The sequence below is a fragment of the Heterodontus francisci genome, chromosome 37, assembly GCF_036365525.1.
Source record: "Heterodontus francisci isolate sHetFra1 chromosome 37, sHetFra1.hap1, whole genome shotgun sequence".
Classification (NCBI taxonomy): Eukaryota; Metazoa; Chordata; class Chondrichthyes; order Heterodontiformes; family Heterodontidae; genus Heterodontus; species Heterodontus francisci.
The window spans coordinates 26,550,349-26,573,266 of NC_090407.1; the positions used below are offsets into that span (position 1 = coordinate 26,550,349).

At 42.1% G+C, this 22,918-nt stretch overlaps 1 protein-coding gene across 5 annotated transcripts in view; it reads right to left on the reverse strand.

Moving 5' to 3' along the window:
• ccdc30 (coiled-coil domain containing 30) overlaps positions 1-22,918 on the reverse strand; it is a 130,787-nt gene that overhangs the window by 105,664 nt on the left and 2,205 nt on the right. For 4 of the 5 annotated variants that reach the window (XM_068017400.1, XM_068017399.1, XM_068017397.1 and 1 more), the window contains exons 2-7: positions 16,773-16,958; positions 15,094-15,214; positions 10,983-11,173; positions 10,097-10,186; positions 7,031-7,114; positions 2,768-2,921 (exon numbers count right to left, since the gene is read on the reverse strand). In XM_068017400.1, the coding sequence (XP_067873501.1) occupies positions 2,768-2,921; positions 7,031-7,114; positions 10,097-10,186; positions 10,983-11,173; positions 15,094-15,214; positions 16,773-16,958 (826 nt within the window). The remainder of the gene's footprint in view (positions 1-2,767; positions 2,922-7,030; positions 7,115-10,096; positions 10,187-10,982; positions 11,174-15,093; positions 15,215-16,772; positions 16,959-22,918) is intronic. The other variant, XM_068017398.1, reaches the window with a different exon arrangement.

The following is a 22,918-nucleotide window of genomic DNA, read 5'->3' on the forward strand; positions in this document are numbered from 1 at the left end:
TTTTGAGTATGCAATAAATGCCTTTTGAAACCAGGAACCTCCCTTGTCTTTTTTCTTGTTTTAAATAGATCATTTTAATGGTATATTGCGGCACTGTGAAATTTATGATTTAAATACGTGAAATCGTGAAATTCACGATTCTTAAAATGCTGTTGTTACGACCAAGGCGGGAGTAATGTATTGTTACTTCAGTCCCACGACTCCACATGTCATAGCATATCAAATAAAGTTTCCCATCTACCGAAGAATAGCCAAATTAAACACTATATTTTCCCCCCAGAATAAAGCACACCAAACCAGGTTTCTTTAAACAATAACAACATTAACTATTTATTAGAAAAGAAATAATAGGTCTTAACTACTAATGAGATGAATCTATACATGAAAAAAACCCTATTCTCTTAACCCTCAGGCACACATACATTCAAAAAGAAACGGTTAATCGGTTTCAAAAGGGGGTTTTGGGTTATAACTGTTTCTTAGGAATAGCAGGAATAATTTTTTTAAAAATTGAGGTTCACGTTCTGGTAGGATGCTTTCGGTACGGTGAGGTGTCCAAGAGTCGAATAGTTGGATGCCACTTGAAGTCTATCCGGACGAGATTGATGAACAGTCTGTCATGGGTAGGTGTTCACGGCAATTTAACTGCAGCAGGCGTCACATTGGTATTCCATCAGGGGTGTAGCAACAGGTCTGCTTGGGTTTTGAAGCTGCAGTCTAGCAGTAGAAGAATTCTTCAGATTTCAGGATTTTCTCAGAACACAGGAGGCAGCAGGAATCTCACTGGATGCAGAAAATCTTCAGAGAACGGTGGCAACTGGAATCTTCTACCTTTCAAATGCAGAGTTCCTTTTCAAGAGATGCAAGTCTCATTTACAGAAAGAGAGGTAACAGTTTTCTGGGTCTTGTCTCTCTGGCTCCAGGCACGTCAAGCAAAAATTTCAAAATCCCTGCTCTTCGTCCAATTCACAGGCTTTTAAAGGATTCAAATTGAAAAAAGCACCTTCCTGAACATGGCCACATGTCCAGACACAGTGTCTCCCCCTTGTCACTCAAGCTGCTCTGAAAAAAGGTCAAACTCCTGTGATTTCCTTGAAACTGTTGACCTTCCTGTCCTTTTACAAGTTTAACTTCCTTTCAAAACACCCAAAACTCTTTGTTCTGAACTTCCTTTCAAAACATTGCTGGAATTCCAATTATTTTTGCAGGTGTCCTTCACTGAGCAGAATCCTTTTTTTTAAAAAACACATATAAGTCCAAGATTTTAGTCCAAAAATAAAACCTTTTGTGACACTGTGCCCATGAAATTTGTTAAATTTGACTGTGAATTTGGTAGGACACTATGCATGACACTCAGTGACACACTTCCTTCTCTCTTGTAGGAGAAGGTGGCACACAATTGGACAATCGTAGGGGGACAGGTGAGCCAGCCTGTCTTGATCTCCATGGAGGAGATGGCACTGGCCATTATTGGAACATCAATTGCGGAGCCATGGCCAGCAACAGGGCAGAAACCATCCAAGATGATGATATCCTCATACCTAATTCTCCTTCTCATATCCCACATTGTCCTCATCCCATAATCTCTTCTAACTTTGAAGCTGAAGATGATGTCAGCCTGCACCTCTTACTCCCTTACTCCTACTCCCCTCACCATAACCTTACCCTTGTGCCCTTCACCTTTCATATACCCAAAAAGTGCAACCTGGCCAGGCAGTGGAGGAACGACAAGAAGACAGTAATGATGAAGACACACCCACAATTGATTTCAAACGTGCAGCCACCAGCTCAGATATGGAGACTGTGCATAATTTAGAGGAACACCCATTAATCGAATGGGAAAGCCTGGAATCCTAGCAAAGCCATGTGCTCATTCCATCTGCTTGTCTCTGGCAAGGGAGAATGTAATGTAGATACAAGGATACTCAAAGTGCTGCTTTTTCCAGATTCACAGTAGGCACAGCGGTCAAACATCAGTTTAGCAATCAAATTTCAGGCTTAGACTTACCTTTTCATTGTCCTTTTGGAATGATCATTGATCGCACCTTAAAAGCATGTGGTCAACGTGAACCAGTTATTAATATAGCTCCTGCCAAAGCTGCAAATTCCATTCAGTGTTTCTGTCCGTTGAATCACTTATCAGTGTGGAAAATTAAATTGCTTCTTGGAAATAACAAAACTGATTTTTCTCTTTCAGTCGTTTCAGGCTAACCGGCTCCTTTCAAAAGCTTGACTCTCTGATTTAAATACAACACTCCTTTTTTATAGCTCAGGAAATTAAAAGTTATTGATACTGCCTGGATTTTGAATTATTAGATCATTCATATTTAAAAGGAACTGTTGCCTTATACAAATAAAACCAATCACATAGTATTGTTCCGGCATGAATTATTCTTCCATCTAGCCTGTGACTCGCAAAATGAAAAACTCATCAAAACAAGCTCAGTACAGGAATCTGCACTGTGGCCAGTTTCTTAACTGTTTGCGTAATGTGACTGTTTTTAAAGCAACAGCCACCAAGTCAAAACTAGATTAAAAAATACTTAGATTTTGTCACACTAACATTACCAAACATAAAAATAGACCTAATGGTATGACTAATGGTGGTAGAGAAAGGCTTTGGTATAACATTTTATTAGGAAAGTTTGTTGTGATCGTGAGCGAGCTTTTCATTTCATCAGATGATTTATTGACAATTTCCCCTAATGTTGCAGATGCTGCTGGTGGAAGAGAAAGAGCCAAGAGCAGTAGTTTAAACCTCACTCACCATTGTTGCTACGGACTTTTTTCTCCATGTCCAGTTCATCTGTTAGTCGACGGATCTCCTCGTGTGCCATCTGTAACCGCCGTGCTGCCTCATCCAGGTCTCTCTCTGCTCGTTCCCGGAGTTTCCTCTCTTTCTCCAGGTCCTCTTCATGGGACTGTAATGTCAACCAGAGCAAGGTGTCAAAAATGAACTGCTGAAATACATAAGGTCCTCATGGACTGCTGATAAGAGAAATCGATACAGAGAAAAGGTGCAGAGAAAACCTGAGAAACCTTACGAGAGCCAAGTATGAGTAGCAGTCTGACACCAGAGTACTGAACCTACATTTTGCAGTTTGAACTTCTGCCATACAGAACCAGGTCAGTTACTATTAAATCTGATTTATTTTCTGTTTACAAACTTTGTGCTCAAGCTGAGGAATATTTGTGCTGGGAAGTCAAGCACATTCCTATTTCAGCTGCCTGGTGTTAGCATCCAGAGCTTCCAGGCCAGGCACAGGAGATAGATGCAGAGCAAAGCTGCTTCTTCTCTGCCCCAATCAGGCAAGGTTCCCACTTCTGATCACTGTCCACTTACCCCTGTGGGAACGTGGACATTGGTGAGGAGTGGCTCGGGAATCAGCCAGGATGCCACCTCCATGGTGAAATACTCAACTCTGGCAATCACTGTGCAGACTTGCACATGGAAAATGGTCATTTGGATGAGGTACAGGTGAGCTGCTAGTGCCCAGGAATCTGCACTCCAGGAGGTGAGGGGAGAAAATGGGTGAGAAAGAAAAAAAAGCATGAAGGTAAATGGTATGGACATCCCCCTTCATGAATTGGTGGAACATGTAGTTTTTTTTATTCATTCATGGGATGAGGGCATCACTGGCTAGTGTCATTGTCTATCCCTAATTCCGCTTGAGAAGGTGGTGGTGAGCTGCCTGCTTGAACCACTACAGTCCTTGCAGTTCTGTAAGAGAATTCCAGGATTTTGACCCAGCGACAGTGCAATATAGTTCCAAGTCAGGAAGGTGTGTGGCTTGGAGGGGAACTTGCAGGTGGTAGTGTTCCCATGCATCTGCTACCCTTGTCCTTCTAGGTGGAAGAGGTCACGGGTTTGAAAGGTGCTGTCAAAGGAGCCTTAGTGAGTTGCAAGGGAGATGGATAGCTTATTAACAAACTGGAAATTTTTACTTTGCAAGTCAAAAATTCAGAAAAGCAACACAATATATTCGTTTTTGCCCCGACCCTCTTCCTTTGATGCATGCTCTCCATGAGCTCAATTTAACCAGAGAAAGTATGAATGTAACATTTGTAGGAATACAGCAAATGGAGCCTCAGAACCTTAGATACTTTATTTATTGCATGAAGTAATAGAATCAAGACATTAACCCCATCCTCAATTATTCAGTACTGGTGGTAGACTGGCACTCTTGGTCTGTTAGGGAATGAGAAGGTAAGAGGGAGTTAAAAGGAAGTGAGTAGTTCCATACATGCAGAATCTGGTTACTACAGAAGACATGCTAGGATCTGATAAGTGATGTAAGTACAACTGGAATTCCAGGGTAGCCCGAATCTCAGACAGAGCAAGGCAGTTCAAAAATCCACACAGCGTCCCTTAAAACAGCATTATTGCACAGGGCACACCTTGCAATTTGTGTGCAAAATCCAACAAGATCACAAGGTGGCTGCAAACAATGGTGGCCCTTTGCACCATTTGATTTCATCCTTCCAGAATACCAACCCTACAATCAACATCAAGCTGTTTCTAATGTCCTATCCTCAAATACCCTTCCAAAATGAATCACTAGGAAGGAAGGTCGAATTTGAATGCAGAATACAGGCTTAAAGACAGGATTCTTGGCAGTGTGGAGGAACAGAGGGATCTTGGGGTCCACGTCCATAGATCCCTCAAAGTTGCCACCCAAGGTGATAGAGTTGTTAAGAAGGCGTATGGGGTGTTGGCTTTCATTAACAGGGGGATTGAGTTTAAGAGCCACGAGGTTATGCTGCAGCTCTATAAAGCCCTGGTTAGACCACACTTGGAATATTGTGTTCAGTTCTGGTCGCCTCATTATAGAAAGGATGTGGAAGCTTTAGAGAGGGTGCAGAGGAGATTTACCAGGATGCTGCCTGGACTGGAGGGCATGTCTTATGAAGAAAGGTTGAGGGAGCTAGGGCTTTTCTCATTGGAGCGAAGAAGGATGAGAGGTGACTTGATAGAGGTGTACAAGATGATGAGAGGCATAGATAAAGTGGATAGCCAGAGACTTTTTCCCAGGGTGGAAAGGGCTATCACCAGGGGGCATAATTTTAAGGTGATTGGAGGAAGGTTTAGGGGAGATGTCAGAGGTAGGTTCTTTACACAGAGAGTGGTGGGTGCGCGGAATGCACTGCCAGCGGTGGTAGTAGAAGCAGATACATTAGGGACATTTAAGCGACTCTTGGATAGGTACATGGATGATAGTAGAATGAAGGGTATCTAGGTAGTTTGATCTTAGAGTAGGTTAAAGGTTCGGCACAACATCGTGGGCCGAAGGGCCTGTACTGTGCTGTACTGTTCTATGTTCTAGCTACTCATTCCAGCACTTGATCTCCCATGTGTAGAAAAGATGCTTTCTGACATCTTTCCTTCACAGCTGATTAAATATAAAACTGCAACTAAATTGTTAGAATTGGGTTATAGCAGGAAAATAGACATACCATAAATCTAAAGCAGTATTGTCTCTCAGCAGTCACCAAACTAGAGTTCCCCCAAGGCTCCGTTGGTAAAAGCACTGTGCAGTTTGGAACAAAGCCACACAGACTAGGAAGGCTCTATGTTTGATTCCTGATCCATGCCGAGTTGACTGATCTCAGTTAGGGTGGCAGGGCTGGGGGTGGGTGCGGTGAAGGGTGTTATAATTTGATTCAATACCTATGGGCTAGAGAAGCAGCTGAGGGTGGGGGTTGTTAGAAAAAGAGAAAATAAAAATCAACTAGGATTCCTTCTCTTCATTGCTTGCTATTCATTAGCTCATGCTGAAAATTGTGTGTATATGAGTTTTGCGTGAAGATATGATTAGGCTTGACTGTAACCATCTCCATCTGCCAGTGCTCTTTGTCTAAGCTCACAGATACAAAATTGCAACTTGGGTGAGATACCAGTGGGTGGTTTGTGCAAATATGCAATGCACCCCAACGTGGAGTCAATTTGGAAGAGGAGGCAGAAAAAGGGGGGCAAAAAGTGACTTCCTTATGCTCAACTAACAGATGGGAGTGTCCAAAAGCCTAATGTTTGGCATCTGTTGCAGCACAAATCTGCAGTGCAATGAAGCACAATAGGTAGCACCAGAGAGAGAAGAGGCAGGTTCATTTCCGTTTACTTTCCTGCCAGCATTCATTGCACTCTATATCAAAACATTTATATTTCTAAATTTCACCTTTGAAGCAATAGCTTGCACCTATGTAGCCCTTTCCATATCAAAAAACACCCCAATGTGTGTCACAGTTGCATGAGAAAAACTCAAAGCAAAGGAAAGATTTGGAGAGTTGACCAAAAGCTTGGCCAGAGATGGGTTTAAGGAGGCTATTAAAGGAGGAGAGCAAGGCATAGAGGTGAAGGGAGTTTGAAGGAGGAAATTACAGAGTGGGACCTATGTGGCTGACGGTACAACCACCAACTGTGGGGCGAGGGAGGGGGGATGCACTAGAGACCTGAATCAGAGAAGTAGAGAGTTTGTGGGGCGGGGATGGGGGCCCAGGTTGGGCTAGAGGAAGTTAGAGAAAGAGATCTTTGCGGCAATTTTGAGAATTTTGAATCTGGGACCACCACCCAAAACAGGTATGGAAGGTCAGAGTGATAAGCGAGTGGAACTGGTGTGGGATAGGATATGGGCAGCAGAGTTTTGGATGAGCTAGTTTACAGGGGGTGGAAGATGGAACGCCAGCACATGGAAAGACCCAATAAAAATAAAAGCCAGTGGCTCTGGCACACAATTAAACCAATATACGAACAGCTTTCACTCTTTGCAGTATGTTGTTGATACAGAGTGGCTGCCGTAATTTCCTACAGTGACTGCATTTCGAAAGTAGATGTTAGGCAGCAAGATAAAGTACCATATAACTGCAAGTCTTTCAGACACAGGAATTTGTAAGGAGGGGTGGGGAATGTTATTTGTGCAATGAGAATATTTTGCCCACAGTAGGTGCGTTCATTTTGCTGCCTTGCTCTGTGCAGATGTAGCCAGAACATTATTAGGTACAGTCTGGCCATGGGCAGACAGTAGGTGGGACATACGGCTATGTATTTGGAGACGCTGTGCGTCTGCTGACGGACCCCAAACAGCTTCTTCCATGGACTCGCAGGTTGAGATAAAGGATCCTTTCGAAAGAATAAGGTAAAAAGTTACAATTAAAAGTGAAAAATAGACAAAGTTAGAAATTGCAATTAATAATGATTAAGCAACAGATACAACATTAAAGATAAAGCTAAAAGTACATTTCAACCTTAAGTGTCAGTTAGTCCTGTTGTAGTGAATGCTACCTTCTACAGGCCTTTTCAGTTGCGCCTGCTGCAGCACTCGCAATGTGACCCTAAACTGACCTCTCTGCAACGGTCACCTGTATTTACATTTGAAGTCTGCTGCCAGTCTCCTGCAGGCCAAGGGACTGCTAAAAATTGCTGCTGGAACAAGATGGTCATGCATCGAAAGTCAACAAGCCTACGGTAGTTTAAAGTGCCTTAAAGCACATTTATTGACACTGTCTTCTGATTTTAACTTACCCCACCCTGGCTAATTTTCAACCCCTTCCCTTTCCTGAAGGCTTTGACTCCTGCTGGAGTAAATGGCTCTGTCACCCTTCACTTGAAGGGCCATTATTCATATGTAAACTTTAATAGTGAGGCTTTGACTTTATGCTTTCCCTCCCATCCTGCCCGCTGATTTCTTGGGGCAGTTCGAGATAGAAAGCAATATGGGGATGTCCTCACTTTCACATTGTTTTCTGGTGCCTGGTCTGCATTTACCTGCATGGTAAATACATACAATTGAAGGAAACATGGCCTCACTGTGTTTCTTTCCATCTGCAAACTCTGGGCACAGAATCTGCCTACTAGGCCCCAGTATCTAATGTTCAGAGATCAGCAGTGGGCACCCCAGGACAAAACTGGAAGAGGGGCCCATGGAAGTGCTCTCAGTAAAATTAAAAATATTTGATCAGAACTTTTTTTGCCTTCACTAGGCATCTCCTTTTCCTGCTGCCACAAGAAGTTTCCACACCTAGACCTTTCTGGACTCAGAAATATAACTAAGGTCTGGGAGATCATGCCACACCCCAATCAAGATGCCAGGGGTGAAAAGCCTAGGCCTCAGTGTCAACAAGTTTGTTCAACAAGAGGCCATTATCTGACACACACATGCACGCACACATGGAAATCAAGGGGCTGATTTTGTTTTCTCCCTGAGTCAGGACCAAATCAATTTAATTGTCCTACCACTGAGTTAGTTGAGATCAGCTAATTTTGCAGAGACCAGGATTTAAGCCCGTGGTCTCCTGGTCTGAACAGCTCAGTTATGCACTGGCTTTACCAACTGAGACATCAGAAAGTTTATTTTAACTCAATTAATGCTAAAATGTTATTTAAACATTATGGTGGCATTGACCGTGGCATCTAAACATCATCAAACCTGTATAACCATTTAACAGTCATACAAGATTTCTGTGTAAAATGTTACTAAAATGGAAGTTATAATAATAGAGAACAGAAGACAATGCTTTGTGAATGCTTGGTTAAAAAAAAACTTACCAAGAACACCACTGGTTGGAGATGCCATGACTGTCATCAAGACAAGCCAGCAACACTGACAAGTTTTGGCTTCCTACCTGGACCTGGTTTAGAGACCAGAAGGTTGGGGAAGGGGTGGAGGCAATGGCTTAAAACAGTAAACAAAGGGGGCACACAAAGGAAAAAGACTATTATGTCTGACAAGCCCATTCTTTCCTGTTTTTCTACAGATCTTACCTCAACCCCTTCTCTGGCCAGAAACTCATTCAGTTACCTCTTGAACTCATTAATGCCCTTCCTGGTAATTAGTTTCAATAACTCCACTACTCCTTGGGTAAAGAACTCTGCCTAACTTCCCTTCCTCCTCTTAACTTCCTGATTTTTCACTTCTGTCCCCCAGTATTTAAACCCTCCACCATAATTTGCCCCAATCAAATATGTCAATTTCCTTCATAATCTTGAAAACTTAAAAGTCACTTTGAAGTCTTCTCTTTTACAAACAAAATCAGTCCAACCTCCGGAACTACCCTTACAACAAACTTTTCTTTATGTATCCTCTGCACCATAACTAGAACAAAATATTCTTCCTATGACTAAGTGACAATGTCTTCCTGTAGCAAAATCGAATTGTTTAGCTTAGAGTCACTTGTGTATTTTTTTAAAAGCACGTCCCAACTCTCCTATCTCTTCAACACTACAACTACCACGACTGCACAGTCCATGTTACTATAACAAAGTAATTGGGAAACAAGGCTTTGTACACTAAAATGAATCTCTCAGCACAGGCCACAGTATATACTATAAAAGCAAGTGACACCAGGGGTGAACAACATAATAAAGCAGGTGTATTTTAAAAGTAAAACATGGTCTAACAAGTACTTTATTAATTCATATACATTTTCAGGAAGTTTGAGCGAGTGCTGATCAAGGAACATTATCCCACTATTTTATCCTTGCTAATTTCGGTTAATTGCAGAATTAAGCTCCTGCTACACCCTGCCATCAAGAATTTCCAGTTCAGCATGGTCAGGTGCAAAACCAAGCTTCCTCTATACTGCCCCAACAATATGCTTTAAGCCTAACCTTGAAAATTGCCTCTACAGCAAAAGTGTGAATCTTTTCCATTTGATACACTAAACATTTGGGTGGTTGGCCATTTAGTGTCAACTAATGGTAAATTTCAGTCCTATTGTTGCGACTGAGCCCATAGACAGGTATTTAGTGGGAGTACCAGTGGTGATGATAGTGAATTAGGGGCAGTTTTATGCTGTTTGCCAGATCCACCAGGAAGTATTGGCACTTGTTTCGAGTAGGACTATTATAGCCAGCAGAGCAAGTGAGCAGACTATCTTCCCATTAGTTTGGGCTGGATTTGAATCCAAGTCTTCGAGGTCAAAGAGCAATGTCCGATGCACAACATTACTCTAGCACAATATTTCTATTTCGATTTAATGATTAAAAGTTATCTTTCTTTTAGTTCAAAAGTCATCTTAACTCAATGAAAGAAAACTAGGCGAAAATATCACTCTCACATTGGAGCATGGGGCAGCCAGTGAGTCCTATAAAGGACGTGTTTACCTTTGCCATGGTTTCCTTGGTGCGTTGCATGGACTCCCGCTGCTGTTTCAATTCCTCTTCTAGGGTTTGCCGCATCTGGTCCAACTCCACCTGTGAACAAGAGAAAATGTTACTCTCACGTGACGTTCTGAGACTGAATCACCAACAAAAGCAAACAATGAGATAGTAAATCTGGCTTCATTATGACCCTCTCCTCTGTACAGTCAGTGAATATAACTTCAGTATTGTTCACTCCCCTAATCAGTTGGTGAATGTGGATTCATTATTTACCTTTGTCCTTGTACAGTTAGTAATTTGCCATTACCTGTCCCATTCAGCAGGCCCTACAGTGGAAAACACAGAAAATCCAATGTCTCTATAAAAATAGCAGCTACAGGAATGCAGCACGGGTACATGAAGTGTGCATACTTGTATTTCATTGATTAGAATTTCTACTCTGTTCATTTCCATTATTCATGGGGAGGGTGGAGGCTTCTCTAGTGTAGTGGATAATGGTGATTCCACTGTCCTACTTAGTGCAATTTTTTCCCCTGACCCATCTTCCACATTCTACAGCAATAATAAGCAAACAGTGAAGCCAGAAGGCAAATCAGGAAATGAAAGAAATAATGGAAACAAGCCTGCAGCATACGGAGCTGGATTACACATTGCATGTAGGTAGATTTTTCTTCTAATGTTCCCTGCTTTGTACTCATACTGTCCTTTTTGTTTACATTAGTGCTGGAAGAAAATATACCATATGGGCACCAGTTAGCAGAAAACTACATGTTTTGCAAATCTGTTCAAAATGAGTACTTTTGAATGAAACTGAACTAATAAATCACTTGTGACTGCACATTTTGTTTATCTAAGTACATGTCATGGAGGTATTGTAACAGTTTCTTACCTGTAAGTGTGTCTCACGGCTGCTCCCTGTGACACTCTGTGAATCCATCTTTCTCTCTGCCAATTCCAACTTTTCCAGCAGTGTAGCGCGCTCCACGAGAAGGTAGGCTACCTGCTCACTTGGGCCACTATGTGCGATCTCTGCTAGTCCTTCCTGATCCAACATCTCTTCCACTTCCTTCACCTGTGTCTCTGTACATCCACCAGTCCAAAGTACTTGGGTTAGTGGTAAAATCTAATGAATTTTTTTTTAAAAATCATGATATGTTCCTTCCTATGAAGACATACACTCTTTACCAATCCCTGATTCGGGTCATACAAGGGAAGGACTCTGCTTCCCAACCTTCCACTTATACCACTGGATTCAGCCTTGGTTCAATGATAATACTTGAGCACATAATCTAGGCTGGCACTTCAGTGCAGCACTGTGGAAATGCTGCACTGTCAGAGGTGTCACCTTTCAGATAGATGCTCTCTTAGTTGGATCGAAAAGATCCCATGTCATGATTTGAAGAGCAGGGGACTTCTCCAGGTGTCCTGGCCAAACTTATCCCTCAACAACACCCCTAAAAACAGATGAACTTATCAATTATCTCATTCCTGTTTGTGAGACCTTGCTGTGTCCAAATTACTTACTATATTTGCCTACATTATAACAGTGATTACCACTTCCAAAGTACTTAATTGGCTGTGAAGCATTTTGGGACTTCCTGAGGATGTGAAGGGTGCTACATAAATGCAGATTCTTTCTTTCTATTCTTTAGCAATCCAGCAGTAGGCATATTGAAGACTTCCTGTCCAGTTTTCCCTTCTCCCACTCAGAGACATCTGGCTTCCACTCACTCAAGTGGTTCGTTGCTGAGCACTAGCGAAACTAAGAGCGGCAAAACTTTAATAAATAGGATCAGATAAATGGGTATAAATTGAGCCCCTGTCTATCTGTCCAGGTGCATGTTATGCTGTAATGGGAAGATGGTAGAGTTAGTATTCTAGAAGGATATCATATGGGCTAAAGGACCTTCTTCATCTAAACCTATCCTGTGAAAACAGAAACCACAAATGCTAGAAATCTGAAATTAAAAGGGAAAATGTTGGAAATATGAACTTTGAAAGTAAAATGACATAGTATTTGTAACACAAGATAATATTGATACAGTCTCACTGCAAATATTAACTTGTCTTTTCTCTTTCCAATGTTTATAGATCTGCTATGTTTTTCTAGCATTTTCCAGTTTTATTTCAAAGTACAATTCTTGGTGGCCATGCAGTATTAAATATAATGCTCAATACTGATTACTGTAGTTATAATACAGTACCAGTTTGAGTCTGGTGGCTGCAGTTGACAACACAGTTATATTGCACACTGTCCCTAGCTGTGAATCACACTCCAATCACTAGATGGCACTCTGTGTGTACACGCATTTGTAAAACTTTGCTGTTGTGGCAGCTATATTTGGTTTGAATGCTTGTTCATACCATTCTAAAATATTCTACAGTAAGTTTAGAAAATTCCCAAAGAACCATCAGAATTCCCAAGCACCTTTAAAACCCAGCTGCATACCAGATTGGACTTGAACTCCACACAGTGTGAAGCTCAAGAGACGACAGATGATCTCCAAAAATGCATCTTATACCTTTTAGCTTTAGTAAGAGAACAAAAGACTGAATTTATATAGCGCATTTCATAAACGTAGGACATCTTAAAGTGCTTAATATCCAAATAAGTACTTCTTTTCAAGTGTAGTCACTGTGGTAACGTAGGAAATGCAGCAGCTAATTTGTGCACAATGTCCACAAAAGCAATGTGGTAATGACTGGATCTGTTTCTTGCTTTTAGTGATGTTGGTTGAGGGATAAATATTGGCTGAGACACCAGGGAGAAATTCCCTGCTCTTTGAAAAAGGGTCATGGGATCTTTTACATCCACCTGAGAGCAGATGGGGTCTCGGTTTAATGTTTCAGCTGTGACAGTGCAATCCTCCTTCAGTACTGCACTGGAGTGTCAGTCTAGATTTTGTGCTCAAGTCATCGCCGTGGTACCTTCTGACTCAAAGACGAGAGTGCTACCAACTGAGCCACGGCTGTACACTCATTAAATTGGGCACCAAACTCCAGATAAAAGCAAAATACTGCAGATGCAGGAAATCTGAAAAAAAACAGAAAACGCTGGATATACTCATCAGGTCAGGCAGCATCTGTGGAGAGAGAAACAGAGTTAACGTTTCAGCTCTGTGACCTTTCATCACAACTGCTGCTTAGTTCTGAAACATTAATGCTATTTCTCTCCACAGATGCTGCCTGATCTGATGAGTATATCCAGCATTTTTATTACACTTAACTCCAGAGTTATTCTGTCACTTCTGCATCAATGCACATCCAAAATGACTTCATATTAATGAAAAGTTGTAACTGCAATCCGTTTTTTGGAATTATGACTTTATTACAAATCAAAACAACTTTCAATTGGAAGTAAAAGCAAACCTCAAACAAGTAAGATTGAAAATATTCCACTGCAACATTAATTGTATGTAGTCTCATGGTCACAGTCCTTCAGTTACATACTTCCAAACATACACAAACTGGGTTAGGACAGTACTGAATTCTTACAGATTTCACGTGCTGTAAAAGATCGCACAGCTTTCCAGAAATACTGATTGTGGTGTGGAAGTGCAATAGTAACAAGTCAGAAACAATGTCAAATCCATTCAATATATGATTTTTAAACATATTCTAGATGTTCATTCATTTGCAATGCACTTCCCGTCAACTTTTTCCATCACAAATTCCCATGACCACACAATGGTAATTGCCAACTTAAACATGTCATGCTGCATTTACACCCCATAGCGCAAATGCTGAAACACCAGTGGGAGGAGGTTTGTCAGTGTGGCAAGTTTACATAGGCAGTTTCCATTATAAACATGAACCTAGGAATTTATAACAGAAACATATAAAAAGACAGAGTGTGAAAAATGGGATTGAACTGTGTCTGTGTGCCCGAGTCCAATTATCTCCCATCCTCTAAGCCCTTTTCACCATGGAGATAATACTCAGTCTCAACTCCCAATGTGCAACACCACAGGAAATTGATGAAATATTTAAAAAATTTGCATCAATTATGTAACGATATAGTCCAAGGTTTGGTGCCAAATATGAGTACTGATGACCAGCTTCATGGAGAGGCATAATTACTGGATTTCCCACTCCAATGACTTTCTAATCTTCAGCCATGTCGCTGTGAGGTGTCACCAAGTGCAGGCCATGTTATTATAAATACTAGGAGAGTTATGTTTGGCCTTCTCTCTCATCCCACTGGCTGACTTTTTAAGTGTAGTCACTGTGGTAATGTAGGAAATGCAGCAGCTAATTTGTGCATAGCAATGTCCACAAAAGCAATGTGGTAACGACTGGATCTGTTTCTTGCTTTTAGTGATGTTGGTTGAGGGATAAATATTGGCTGGGACACCAGGGAGAAATTCCCTGCTCTTCTTTGAAAAAGGGCCTTGGGATCTTTTACATCCACCTGAGAGAGAAGATGGGGTCTCGGTTTAATGTTTCATCTGAAAGATGGCAGCTCTGACTCACAGCAGTCCTGGAGGATTTGTAGGAATAGATCACCTGCCGTAGTTTGCTCAAGGCCTTGGAAGACTCAAGGGAGGATGGGGTTGGAATGGAACTTGAGCCTGTTCAATCTTTAAAAAGAAATTTACCAATTTCAGCTGGGGCAACAGTCAGGCACTATAATTGACCTCAGTAGCTGGGGAGAAAATCCAGTGACCCATGCTGAAAAGTGAATGCATATGTGTGGAGATCGGGTTCAGCTATGACTCCATCCCCTTGGGTCAAATAGCCTGCAGAGACTTACTGTCTAGACTCTTGCATGAAGAACAGACACTTTAGGGCAAGATACTGGAGGGCTACCAGTGGCTGTGAAATTATGCCCCAGTAAGAGTTAATCAGGACAAGAAGGTAATGAAAGTGTGAGAACATTTTATTCAGATGGTCACATAGTCATAGTGTGTAATTGAAACAAATGCAAGTCACAGAAAAACAAATCCACCTCACATCAGTTGGGAGGGGTCAAAACAAAGTTGAAAGGTCACTGTGCTGACCTTGCTCCAACTGCAACTGCTGTAGTTCCATCTTGAGCAGTTCATTCTCCCGCTCACATTCGGCTGTCAGTGCCTCCCGGTCCTCCGACAGGTTGCGGATGTGATCCACATAATTCTCCACCTGCAGAAACAGGAGTATTCCGATGTCACTCTGTAGGTGAGCCAGTTACGTTTCACAGGTAAGGGGAGGGGCAGTTGTAAAGAATAGCAGAAGGTTGCTGCAAACTGTGACACCACTACACCAGTGAGGGAGGTGAGGGTCAGGTAGTCCCAGTAGCACTTGCATTTGATTTAATATCCATAGCAACTTAAGCCTTTTCAAGCCATACTCATGCTGCAATACAATTTTACTTGACCTCAAAGGCAGGTTTTGTTGGACTGATTGTGATATTGTTTACAAATCTCACAAAACATTTAAAGCAGTTAATTTTACCATGTCACACAGCAGGGGGTTGGTTAAGAGGATTAAGGATATATATTGGCGACCAAGGTGAAAGGATCAACAAGATACGAAAGTTTATCTTTGAAAGAGACACAAGAACACAAGAAATAGGAGCAAAAGTAGACCATATGACCCATTGAGCCTGCTCCGCCATTCAATACGATCATGGCTGATCTTGGGCTTCAATTCCACTTTCCTGCCCGCTCCCCATATCCCTTGATTCTCTGCGAGACCAAAAATCTATCCATCCCAAGAACACAAAAAATAGGTCCTTTTCTTTAGTGAAGCTCCCCTCAGTGACTGGGGTTACTGAGCCAGTCAGGCCACCAGATGTCTCAAGTTAATGTCCAACCTGTGTTGAGTTAGCTGATTTAGAATTTTCGAATGTTACTAGGATTTAAGCTGAGGCAGCATTTCCAATGTTGCACAGGCCTCATTGACCCTGCACGAGGGGAAAGGAATACAAATCAACCAGGGTCCCTACTCCAGGTTGTCATCCAGGATGCCTACAGTGTGTAGATGGATGACAGATGAGGACAGGATACAGCTCAGCCTCTTGGGCAAATAGTCTGCTAACACTGCCTAGGCTTGGATGTGACGAATGGCCACTTGGGTGGCATACAAGAAGGTTGCCTTCACCCGCAAACCTGGAATCGAGGAAGAGTCTAGGACTTCAGCAGGGGAGAGAATACTGCAGGGCAAAAAAAATGTCACTGAAGCGGAATCTCACAAAATAGCCGTAGGGGGAAATTACACAAAATGCCCGTTCCTAAATCACTTCTCTATGCAAAAAAGGATGCCAGCTCAGGAACTGATACACATGGCTGGTATGTTCATTTTTACTCTAAAGATAAATCATGAACAGTGTGAGTTACTATGTAGCTGAAGAACCTTAATAACCTACGAGAAAGGACTGGGTCACTTTCCCTGTTGCAGCTAACTCTGCAAGTGAGGAGAATGAGTTGGAGTACAGATAACCACCCCTCAAGGGAACGACAGAGATCAGTCACCGGTCAGTGCACAGCTAGCGCTCTGGAGAGGCAGCAATGAAACACACTAGCCAATGTAGATTTGAAAGCTTGTCACAGAAAAGAAAAATCAGTCAAGCATATTTAATCTGGCCAAAGCTGCAGGCTATAAATTTGATGGTCAAAGGCCAACAGTCACATACAAACCAGATTTTATTTTAAAATCTCACAAGAGGTCAAGACTGCGCCACTCTGCTGACAGATCTCACCTCCTTCATCTCAGACACCTGTTGCTGTCGCACCCCTTCCAGATCCTGCTTGGTGGCTTGCAGCGTGCCCTCAGCCTGCTGGTATATACGCCACAGGTGGCGGAGGTGCTCATCTGCAGTGCAGGCTGCGGTGTCCAGTCCATCTGCCCGGAGTCTGTTCAGTATATCTTCCAGCTCCACCTTCTCCTGAAGAGAAAGAAACAGTGAGAATCAGAAATAGTTTGCTGAATGGAGAAAGAAGAGATTCTACATAGCAAAAAAGCCCAATTCTCCCCTTGTACTCACAATATTTTCAAAGATGTAGCGTGTACAAAAGTGATCTCAAAAATTGTAACAGCCATTAAATTTTGCTCAGTCTCTCTGCATGTTAAATTTTATGGGTGCTTTTAGGTTGCTGCTTTCTTTTTAGCAGAATGCCTCTATTCCCACCTCCTGTTACCATATTAAAGCATTTACATTCCCAGCTAGGATTGTTCTCCATCAGATATTGGCCAGAGCAGGGGCTGCCAAATTCAACGTCAGTTCACAAGGTTACAAAACAGTGGATCACTGCCGTGAAGCAAGACATTTCCAAGTGCCACTAATATCAAGAGAACACTGTGTGTACTGTCAGCTGCAGTTTCATGATGTCTTCAAGTCTCAGTGATGATGCCCTCGTGAGATACTTAAATGCCTAGTGAGGTATCAATCCGGTTTAGGGGCTAGCAGCAAAGGGCACTCTGCATTGTCTGAGCTTGGACCATAGTCTTCTGAAGATGTACTGCTCAACTTCTAATTCAACTCCCCCCTGAGTATTTGATCCATTACCACCACCACTTTCTTCCACCCACACGTTGACACCCATCTGGCCCCTCCCTCCCCCCCAGCCACCCACCTCTTGTTTCATCATGTGCAGATTTCATTTATCCAATGTTTTCCTTTCCAGCCTCCCTGTTTCCACTCTCCAGGACCTACAATTTATACAAAATTCCAAGGCCCATGTCGTCATCTGTTCAAAACCTCACCTCTCCTGGCTCGCTGTGCTCTGACAAGTTGAGTTTTCAGATCCGCATTCTTACCTTAAAAATCCCTTCAGTTCTTGCCCACTCTACTTCCGCAATCTCCTCCAGCCATAGGTCCTTGTCCACACCTTCAACTCTTCCAACATCAGGGGTCAGTTATTTTCACTACACTGACACGGACTCCCCACCCATTAGCAACCACTACATCAGTACTCTCTGAAACTGTATCCCTCAGCATTGATCCACCTCATCATCCTCCAGCTTTCAAAAATCTTTTGCATTTATTCTTCTGTCCAACACAACTTGAAGCGCTAAGAGACATTTTTTACATAAGAAGCACGATAAAAATGCAAGCTTTGTAGTAACATTCATTCTCATGAACCTTTCACACCCCATATTTTACTGCATCATCAGTTAAAATGTGGAACAGATTCCATTGCTATCAGGGATGCCTGTGTTGTCTTATCCATAGTAACACTTCAGTGAGGAACTGCAACACAACAGAGGGCCAAGAGCAGTAGGAAAATATTACAACCTGAATGATTGGAGGTGTCAGATTTTATTCACCAGAAAGTAATCCATCAGTAGTGAGTTGAATTTTATACTCCTCCATGCACACTTCCCTATACTCCTCAGCAACAATAAAAGGAATGGGCAAGCACAATGGTATGGTACTGAGTCCAGTGTTGAATTAGCACAGAGAGAGGGTAAAGGGTACCCTATCTAGAAAACTCTGCAGGAAAGTACATGCAAGTTGATGTCAGGTAAGGGTAGAATCAAGCTTAGCGGTGATGACCTTACACTAAAGTATCCTACTGAACCTTGTCTTCAGAAAGGCCACCTGTGACAAGTACCAGAGGGTTCCAGGTGTCCTTGGAACTGTACCCTAGCAATAGTCAGCATCTTCATAAAGAGCCAACTGGTTCACTAATGTTCTTCAGACAAGGGAACCTGCCTCTCCTACCTGGTCTGGCCTTTATGTGATGCCAATCTCGCACTATAGTTGACAATTAATGCCCTCTGGAAAGGCCTAGCAAGCCACTTAATCACAAAAATAATCACTATGGCGAACAGGGCCTACCATTATCTTCTCAATGTGCTAGAGTCGTCGTCATAGAGTTATACAGCACAGAAACAGGCCCTTTGGCCCATCGTGTTCTGTGCCGGCCATCAAGCACCTAACTATTCTAGTCCCATTTTCCAGCACTTGGCCCGTAGCCTTGTATGCTATGGCGTTTCAAGTGCTCATTTAAAAAGTATTTCGATGTTGTGAGGGTTCCTGCCTCTACCACCCCTTCAGGCAGTGTGTTCCAGATTCCAACCACCTTCTGGGTGAAAATTTTATTCCTCAAATCCCCTCTAAACCTCCTGCCCCATACCTTAAAAAAAGGTCAATAAATGTGGCTTTGCTAATGTTGCCCACATCCTCAGAACAAAGTTTAAAAAAACAGAGGGCAGGTATCATCAAGAACCCAAATTTATAGTTTCCCAGCTCAACACCCTTTTAACCTCCATAACAAGTTTCTCCACATAACCAGGATGCCAGAGTATGTGAAACACACAACCATGTAATAAGTTATTAGGATATCACAGAAATCCTGTAACATTATATGGGGAAGATGTCATCCTCGATTCCTAGGGGCTGCCTTAGAAGATGGGGAAGATTAAACTCTCTGCACCATAGTTGGGTGCCATAACAATAGCAGCAGGCATATTGCATTTATAGAATATACACCACGAGTTTACTCTCTGTGCTACAGCGAAGAAAGAAATCATTGAACACTCAGGTAGTTGAACAATGCAACATTATTCAACCCAGTGCATTCCTGCTAAGTTGCAACACAACAGGCCAAATACTCAGTTGAGTCCATTACTTTTATAGCCCTAATCAAAGTCACAAATAACATCCTCTGTTACCATAGTGCATAATCCCTCTTCCTCACCTATGGTTTAGTAGATAGCACTCTCACTTCTGATCCAGAAGGTTATGGGTTCAAGTCCCATTCCAGACATTTAAGTACAAAATACAGGCTGACAGTGCAGTACTGAGGGAGTGCTGGACTGTTGGAGGTAGTGCCTTTCAGATGCGACGTCAAACCAAAGCCATGTTTGCCCTCTTGGATGGACATAAAAGAACCCATGGCATAATTTAGAAGAGCAGGAGAATGCTCCCCAGTGTCCTGGCCAGTATTATCCCTCAACCATCATCACTAAATCAGATTATTTTATTATTGTCAAATTGCTGTTTGTGGGATCTTGCTGTGCATAACTTGGCTGCTGCATGTCTCACATTACAACAGTGACTACACTATAACAGTACTTAATTGGTTTAACACGCCCTGTGGTTGTGAATGGCATTATATAAATGCAAGTCCTTCTTTCCGTCCTCTTCAATCTCCCTGCAGTGTTTGACATGATCAACTACACCATCCTGCTCCAACATCTGTCCAGCTCAGTGGGACTGCTCTCACCAGAGCATCCACAGCAATGACTTCTCATCCTGCTCCCACAATATTAGCTCGGAGTTTCACAAAGATCGACCCTCTTCTTCTCCTCTACACACTGCCCTTTAGTAGCATCTGAAGACATGGGATCCGATTCTGTGGTTACACTGGTAACAACCAACTCTATCTCACCTCTTGGCTCTTTACTGTGCTGTTGTGGATAAGTAGGAACTTTGTTGAACTTGATATCTGCAAAACCAAAGCCATTCTGTTCAAGTCCCTGACAAAAATCCCACATCATAGCCTAATTATATCCCTACCCTCTTCTGCTTGCTCTTGCTGAACCCAATGATGCACAATCTTCATGTTTTTTCCTACATTTACAACAGTAACTACAGTTCAAAAGTACTTCATTGGCTGTAAAGTGCTTTGAAATGGCCAGTGTTCGTGAAAAGTGCTATATAAATGCAAGCTTCAAGCTCCACATTCTATCCATCACCATGGTCGTCTATTTCCATCTTCACAGCATTGTCCACCTCCATTAACCTTCATCCACACCTTTGTCACCTCCAGGGTCAACTTTTTAAACCCTCTCCTCAACATCCTACATAAACTGCAACTTATCCAAAACTCCAATCGCACTCCACAAACACCACTGCCTCTGTCAATCTCCAAGGACTCCCCAGCCCCTATCCATTGAATTAAAATCCTGGTCCTCATTCATAAATCCTTCCGCAGCTTCACTTTTCCTCACCTCTGCAACTTGGCTACAGCTCTAAGTGCCAAGGTATGCATTCTATTCTTTGAGCTCTGGCTTTCTTCGCATCAATGCTTCCTCCCAAAACTTTGCTGTTTCACTACTTCACTTCCATCCTTAAAAAGCTAATTTTAGATATTAACCATCTTCCCTTCAAGATATCAGTCTATACAGGTCTTCATACCTAGTCTACAAGCTAGCATACATTAACACTTCCATCTAGATGAAACCATTGCTGACATCAATTGGACAGTTTTTGACTTTAGAAATTAAATGTCCATTGTCTTGCAAAAGACCATTTATTTGACTTGAAGCCTTCAGCTTGACAGGGATGCAACCTGAACTGACTCAGATTCCGTCGCATCTGATTTTAATAACATATTGCATGAGAATGACTCCCAGTCCAGTAAAAACACAACAAAATACTTACAGAAACTGTCTGTCGCATTGTCATGTTCCAATGCAGCCCCCTGTCTGCCCTGGTGCCTTGGCCACTCTACATTTACAACTTCCTACTCTATAGTACAGTAAATATAACACTAAACATGCATTTGGATACAGGGTGTTGCCATGGAACAGCTTCATTTTATCCACACTGGAGTGGTGGGGGTGCCATTTGGGCTAGTAGCAACATGCTCCTGCGTATTATTGAAATCAGAACCCTATACTTTTACAACAGTGAAATGAAATTGCAGGTTAACATTACATAGAAGCCAAGAGTAAGTGCAGCATGGGACATTCCTCAACAAACAGATTTAAAAGCTGCAACTGAAACATGAGTATTGTCTCTCTAGATGGAGTCATTCTGATACAGTACATTATATAGCCAAAACTGCAGTTCTGGATGGGAAAAGGATAGACTTCACAGCACTAAAACATGGAAAGTAAAGTCCTAAAAGATGGAAAAGGGAGGCAAAGGAAGAAAGATTTCTGAATCACTGTTGTCAGTGGAATATTGCTGATTATTACACCCTGATTATCATGGTTACTTCTTTAGAGCTACTCAATATATTCCTCAACACCTTATAACTCTTGCTAGTGAGCTATATGAATGTTAGTGAGGCCTGTCTCTCCCAGAATATGCATACTCACACTACCCCACAGACCAACAGGATAATCAACTCTAGTCGCAGAACTTTTAAAGAATACGCACAGAGCAAAGTATGGAGCATCAGCAAAACATCTCCAGAGCACAACACTATCTAACAAACTGCAATATTCCAACACTTGTACACCTTTTCTTCTGAGTAGGACAGAGAGCTGCAACTGCAGTCATCAAAGAGTTGAAAGTTGTTTCACAAGCCAGGACTCCCATTAAAAAAAAACTAAAGAATATATGTCAATTTGCTAGCATGCTATGCAACAATAGCGTGAGGCTGGCATGCTAAAACATGTGTTAACATCCTCCTGTGACCCAAAGAATGTTTGCAAACCACCCAAGCACAGGATTGAATGAACATTCCCTTCACAGAAAAGAGGATCAGATTCCAAAACCCTCCAATGAAGGAGCCTCACTATCCACCTACCAGACAGCAAACACAAGCTACTAGTCATTCGAAGATAGTGGATAGCATTTCAGAATCACGTCACAACCAAATAACTCAGTATTTGGAGCTTTCAGGGTTATTGTAAAGTATAACATAGAAAGATAAATGAAGGACTTGCATTTATATAGCATCAAATATATATTATACTTCCCAAAGCATTTTACAACCAATGAAGTACTTTTGAAGTGTAATCTTTGTTGTAATGTAGGAAACACACAGCAAGCTCCCACAAATAGCAATGTGATAATGACCAGATAATCTGTTTTTTTGAAGTTGGTTCAGGGATAAATATTGGCCAGGACACTGAGAACTCCTTGCTCATCTTTGAAATAGTGCCACGGGATCTTTTACATCCATCTGAGAGAGCAGATGGGGCCTCAGTTTACCATCTCACCCG